The sequence below is a fragment of the Fulmarus glacialis genome, unplaced genomic scaffold (assembly GCF_000690835.1).
Source record: "Fulmarus glacialis isolate BGI_N327 unplaced genomic scaffold, ASM69083v1 scaffold18491, whole genome shotgun sequence".
NCBI lineage: Eukaryota > Metazoa > Chordata > Aves > Procellariiformes > Procellariidae > Fulmarus > Fulmarus glacialis.
In genome coordinates this window covers 8,121-14,119 of record NW_009194881.1, presented here as the reverse complement: position 1 = coordinate 14,119, position 5,999 = coordinate 8,121, and the positions used below count along the sequence as shown (strand labels likewise).

The window sequence follows — 5,999 nt, the reverse complement described above, 5'->3', positions numbered from 1 at the left end:
GGGCCTCCCGGAGCCTGGGCTTCCCCTCCTCCTTGCTGCACCCCCTGAAAGAGGGAGAATCCTTGCTGATCCTTTATTCGGGGAATAGTGGTTCCTTTTTGGTCTCGATGTGGGATGGTATTCCAGCCTCCTGGCAGGTTTTGTGCACCGCCTTTCTTGGAACTAACCTGTTCCTTTGCCTGTCCGCTCTGTAAGGCTGAGGCGTTGTGTTTCCAAAGCACTGTGCGGTTTCGTACCAGCTCATGTGGATGCTGAGAGTGTTCTGCAGTCTTTAATCAATGTTTTCTGTTCTCTCCCTAGGGACTGGCTGCCTGGTAAAAGCAGTGGAGACGGCAGCCCAACGCGAGGCATTCATCGTAGGAAAGCCCAACCGGTACATGTTTGACTGCGTGGCAAGCGAGTTTGACATCGATCCCGCCCGTACCATCATGGTGGGAGATCGGCTGGACACGGACATCCTCATGGGCAATAGCTGCGGCCTCACCACCCTGCTGACGCTGACCGGGGTCACCACGCTGGACGAAGTGAAGGGCCACCAGGAGAGCAGCTGTCCTGCCAGGCAGAGCCTGGTTCCCAATTACTATGTCGATAGCATAGCCGACCTTCTCCCAGCACTGGGGGATTAATAATAGCAAAATGCTTGCAGCCCCTGCAGCGGTACCACAAGGAGAGCCCCTGCTAATCACCTTGTGACAGTAATGTACTCACTAGGATGCCACCTGGAGTTAGCAACCCTTAGCTTTTTAACCTCCCTGTCCTCTTGATATGGTTTTGTTTACATCTTGGTCTTTAAATGCACTTTGAAACAAAGAGGGCATTACGGTGTCACCCAAGTCTTGTGGGCTCGGGGCTTTTTTTTTTAAATTATAAGCAGCACATCTATCCAAATGTTCAATGTCATGTTGTCCTCTAGACTGAGTTGAGGAAAGTAGAGCTGGTTGATCTGAGGAAACGAACCCAACAGCTTGCAGTGTGTCCTCGCCTGGACGGGCCATGGCTCAGTCTGGTTTATTCAGGGAAATGACTCTTGGAGTGTGTAGTAACTTAGCGGCTGTGTTTGGAAACGCTTGTGGTGGCTGGCAGAATTAGCATTTGGCCTTAGGTTGATTTTTTTTTTTCTCCCCTTCTGACGGGGTCCTGTTTAGCAGTACAGCACACTGCAAGCGCGTCGTCAGGTCACAGAAACTGAAATCCGTCTCCTTTATTTGACCATTGCAAATTGCACTTGTGATGCAGATTAGGATGATTCCACTCACAGAACACAAATGGTGTCTTCTTTATACTGTATTTGTCCAAGTGTTGGATGTATGTGTAAAGCACTTGTACATACAAGAACTACCCCGATCCTAAATATATATCAGAATATATTTAAAATATAAATTTAAGTATAGTATATGATAATATATCTTCTTTCCCAGAAGGGAGAATAAGAGGAATGTACTTCACTGATCACAGTAAGTTTAATTCTCCTAAGCGTTTGCATTTGGTAATGCAGAAAGTCTGTACCCACATAGGACTGTCCTTCGCTACTGCTGCTTCCCAGAAATAACTGGATTAGTACCGAGTTAGTTCTTGTACTTCCCTCAGCATCAAAATAGCCGCTTGCCTTGGCTTTAGCTACAGAATTGGAATTAATGCTCAGTCCATGGGGGATGGATGTAGTACACAGTACAGCTTTCCACCGAAATAAGCCTGTGAGAGTATTGGCTGTGTGCAGCAATGGCTCGTGCTTCCTTTAAATAGCTGAGGTTAATATCTTCCACGTGTGTCTGGCGTGGGGGCCTGGCACCAGTTGCTTGTCTGAAGAGGAGTGCTTGCTTGCTCAGGTGATGATTTCATTTTGATCTTCAGGTGGGTTTGGGTGATGCACGGCTCAGGCCATGGGGTAGAGTTTTATGCTGGCCGAATCGAAGGCCGCAGTTGAAAGCTTTTGCATTACAGAATTAAGTGAAAAATTATATATGCAAATAAACACACTTATTCCATAGGTTCCACTATCAGCAGTTAAATTTAAACACTGGCCTTCCTTCATCTCCCGCTGTTCAGCTGAATAGCTCCAGCAGTGTGTCGGTGCCATTTCCTTTCACTCGGCCACTCGAAACGAGTGGACTTGCCACCTTGTTTGTACAGCAATAACCGTGCAGTTCGTATTGTCTTTCAGTGTTACCAGAATATTAGCCGATCTTGTAAAAGGGTGTTCATTTGTAACTCGGAGTTGTGTAAGGAAGCACGGATAATCTCTTCCCTGTTCCTGTCTCCGGCTAGAAGGCTGTGACTGTGTAAAGTCACAGAGAAATACTTACAGGTAGAACTTCCACTTTATCTGGGTAATATGGAAATGGACATTATGGGTTTACTGCAGGTAGGGTCCGAAAACTGTGTTCTTTGATTTGTATCTGGTGCTTATAATTTCAGAACATGTTGAGTAAGGTAGTAAACGCCAGGAGAGGCGTTCAGCCTCCTTCAAGCAGCGCACTGTCCCTGCCGAGTGCTGTTCACTGTACAAGGGGACCATTACCTCGATTCACGTATGCTGAAATGTGCTGGTGAAGGTGTCAATCATGCTTCAAAACTCTGTATCAACTTCCAAATGGTTTTTAAGCCTCTACTTGAATTCACATTAAACTTAACAAACCTGCTTTCCCCTGGTGTTGTCTTGTTTTGTAGTTTCTGCTCTGTGAGCTTTGGTGCAGCTGTACTGTTGCGGAAATTCTGGGATACAGTTTGTGTTTATCATCTTTACTCCTTACATGCAGTATCAGGGAAAGAAATCCAAACCCTGGAGTGTTTCTTTGGTTCAGGCTCCCAGAGCTGTGCAGGGCTCTTGGCATGGGCTGGGATTCTCTTCTCTGAGTAAGAGTACAGCACGGAGCAGAATGCAATAATCCTTTCACAATGTTTTTATAGAGGGTTTTGCTTCGTTCCTGTGCCTTAGATTAGGCAGGGCATAAATTTCTTAAAGTAAGAAGGTGTCTGCTGTGTGGCTGTTAAAATATCTACAGGGAGAACACCCTGTTTGCCTGTTGCAGCTTGTTTTTCAAATTCCTTGTGCTAAGTTTCGCTGCAGCAGAAGCCAGCTAGCACTGCGGGCAGCGCTGCCTGATCTCTAACGCTTCAGTTGGCAGAAGCAGAACTGGTGGTTTGACTATTCCTGTTTCCGCCAGAGCCGCAGCACGGGACGCTGCAGTCTTGCATTCGCGGTTTTGCTGTTTTAAAGGAGTGACTGTGATGGTGGTTTGACTCTCGCTGGCCACAGCCTTCAGGTGTCGGTATGTCCAGAGTTTGAGTTCACATCCCACGGAAGCAGCGTGCTAGAATGAGATGGTGATCTTCTCCTGAAATAGCTCATTTCTGACTTAGAGAAGGAAAGAGGCCGCTGGGGAGGGGGGTTGCTGGTGCTTTGATGACGAGAAACTCCAGGGTGAGCTGCCCTCTTGGCTGAGTTTGGTCAGTCCTGGACTGTGCTTGATAGGAAAATGTCTAAAAGCTGTGTTTTCCCTTGACAGATGCCACGCGAAGGAATTCTGTGGAGCTTTTCCTTGCCTCCATTCAGTTGGTTACATCTGCTGGCAGGTCTCAGGAACACAAAGCTCTCACGGGGGCTCCTGGACTGCTCAGGAAAACCACGGTCTGGCGACGTGGTAACGCTGTTCCCCGCAGGATGTTTCTCATCACCGGGCACGGGTGGTAGCACAAGTGCAGCTCCGGTTGTGGCGATGGCTTCGTAGCAGAGATCCTTTTCCCCGGGATCTGAACGAAGCGAGGTCCGTAGGTGGAACACGAGCGCGTCTGTGCAGCCAAGGCTTGCAGGGCAGCAGCCTGCAGGATAAACAGTTGGCTTCAGCCCACTGGCAGCACGAAGTTCACGTTGAAATGTAGAAATAACTGATGACAAGGGCAGGCTGCCACTTTTCTCTATTCATTGTATCTCTTAATGAGCCTTACCCGGTCCCGCTGTTAAGGCCTGCCAGCAGGGAGGGCCGACACAAAGCCCCCGATTGTCGTCCACCTGCCCCGCTCCGGCCGGCTCCCATTTTTTTAGGCACTGACAGCGTCGCTCGGCAGCCCTGGGTTTTACCCCCCCTTTCCTCCTCCTCTCCCCAGGTGGCAGCTCTAAGGTTTCACCCTCCCCGAAGGTCTGAGTTGAGGAGCTCCTGGCTGGGAAGCCCTTTGGCCGCAAGGGACACGTATTTACGTTTCGCGGATGCACGCTTAGGTTTCCCAGGCGCGCCTGGAGCTGGGATCATGCACAGTCTGGGTGTCGTCAGGAGGCAGAGCTGCGGGAGCGAGGTCCTCATCTGAGGTGGAGGATGGAGGGTAGGAACGGCACCGGCGATGCTGTCTCTGCAGTGAGTATCCTGGTCCCCCAGTTACCGCAGAGAGAGTCCCCGCTCTGTGCTTGCTTGATTCCTCTTTTGAAGGGGCTGAGCTTCTGCTGTCCCCGTGGATCCTGCTAAGATTTTGTGGATCCCCAGCCTCAGCACCCCACGGTTCAGCTCCTTGTAAGGCAGCTGACTCTATCAGCTGGATTTTCTTGTAAGTGCCTGGACTTACACGGCATAAACCGATTGTGTAACAAGGCAGGGCAGGTTAGAGGTGCCAAAGACCCCGGCTTGCACGCTGCAGAGCCGCTCGGGATGCGTGAGCACATGTGAACTGCAGCCTGCCGAGGGACAGGAGTCACTGGATTTCTTTATTTGCACTTTTCCCACCCGAGGGAATTTCATTAGCTATTGAAAGTCTGCCCATTACTGTAGGGCTTGGGCTCTATTGCGTTTGAATTGATAAGATTTCAGCTATGCGCAGTTTTAACTTTGTTAAGACTCGCTGCTTTTCTGGTGGAATATACCTGGAAGTTACGTATTACCGAAAAAGATCAGTAACTGACCCAGAGGCCCGAGGAGCCCGTTCCTTGTGCGGCTGTGGCAAATCCAACCACGCGCATTTATTGAATTTCTCTATGTACTTCAGAAGATTGAGAAACAGATTATTTTTTTAAGTGTGGTTGAAACTCTATTATTGAAAGCACATTCTTTCTGCTTTGTAAAAATGATTTTATGTGCCATTAAGTTAAATTTAATTGTTTCAATATAAGAATTAAAGTGAATTTTAATCGAGCCACTAGAAATGCCACATGACTGCCAACCTCTTTTGCTTCAAGTAACAGCTTGGTCTGCATGAAGAACAACTTATCACGAAAATAAAATACAACCAAATACATGGAGGGGCAAGGAAGCAGGATCACTCCACATGGGGCCTGTTTCAAATGCTGAAGGTTCTCCTGGGGATTTCTGCTATAAACCAAAATAATTTAATTTGCTGCTAAAGTGCAGCAACAGCCCCTGTTTGTGGAAAGCTTCCTGCTCCAGCCCTCCCTCAGCGGGTTTGCTGCTTCCCTGGCTGCAGGAGGAAAGTGGGAGTGCTGGTTACCGGGATGTCGGATCTGAAACTCCATCGCTGGGGGATAAAAGTGACATTATTCCGGGGCTGCTGTGATGTTCTGGCAGTTCTGCATTCAAACCCCAGCAGTTTGCACAGTCATTTGTGTTGTGAGCGGGAAGTGCATTTTATGGTGAAGAATAACCAGCAGAAGGGTTAACTTTGACTCCTGTTCTTTCCTTCTTTTGCCTTGGTTCCCAGGACAGGAGGGCCGCAGCACACTTCACAGCTCCATCCAGGACGTTCTGGATCATCTTGTCCGTTGCCTTGTTTTTTGCAGTTGTTGGCATCAGCGTTGTGGGGGTTCTCAGCTTCTCCCCCAGCTCTGCCCAGGTAAGGGGTCCCGATCCAGGCAGGAAACCTCCTCCTGCCTGCAGCCCTGATTTGTGTCGGAAGCACTTGCCGGGAGGGAGGAACGGGCTGAGATCAGGGCTGGGTTTGGCCGGTTACCCCATCGCGGGCAGCCTGCAGGCAGAGGGGCAGGAAGGTGCCGGCAGCGCTGCAGGCAACGAGCTGAGCAGCGGCTGTCTCACCCCTGCAACGCGCCTGCCAGAAACCAT

General features: G+C 49.4%; 2 protein-coding genes across 2 annotated transcripts in view; both read left to right on the top strand.

The window, feature by feature from the left end:
* Nucleotides 1-300: 300 nt before the first annotated feature.
* PGP (phosphoglycolate phosphatase) lies at nt 301-626 on the top strand (the record flags this gene model as incomplete). The annotated part of the gene is made up of 1 exon (XM_009587923.1): nt 301-626. A coding segment is annotated over one exon (326 nt), but the record flags the coding sequence as incomplete, so codon positions are not given.
* Nucleotides 627-5,434: 4,808 nt separating this feature from the next.
* Nucleotides 5,435-5,999, top strand: part of BRICD5 (BRICHOS domain containing 5) — a 3,666-nt gene continuing 3,101 nt past the window's right edge. Inside the window, exons 1-2 of the mRNA XM_009587922.1 lie at nt 5,435-5,470; nt 5,641-5,772. Coding sequence (XP_009586217.1) covers nt 5,435-5,470; nt 5,641-5,772 — 168 coding nt within the window. The remainder of the gene's footprint in view (nt 5,471-5,640; nt 5,773-5,999) is intronic.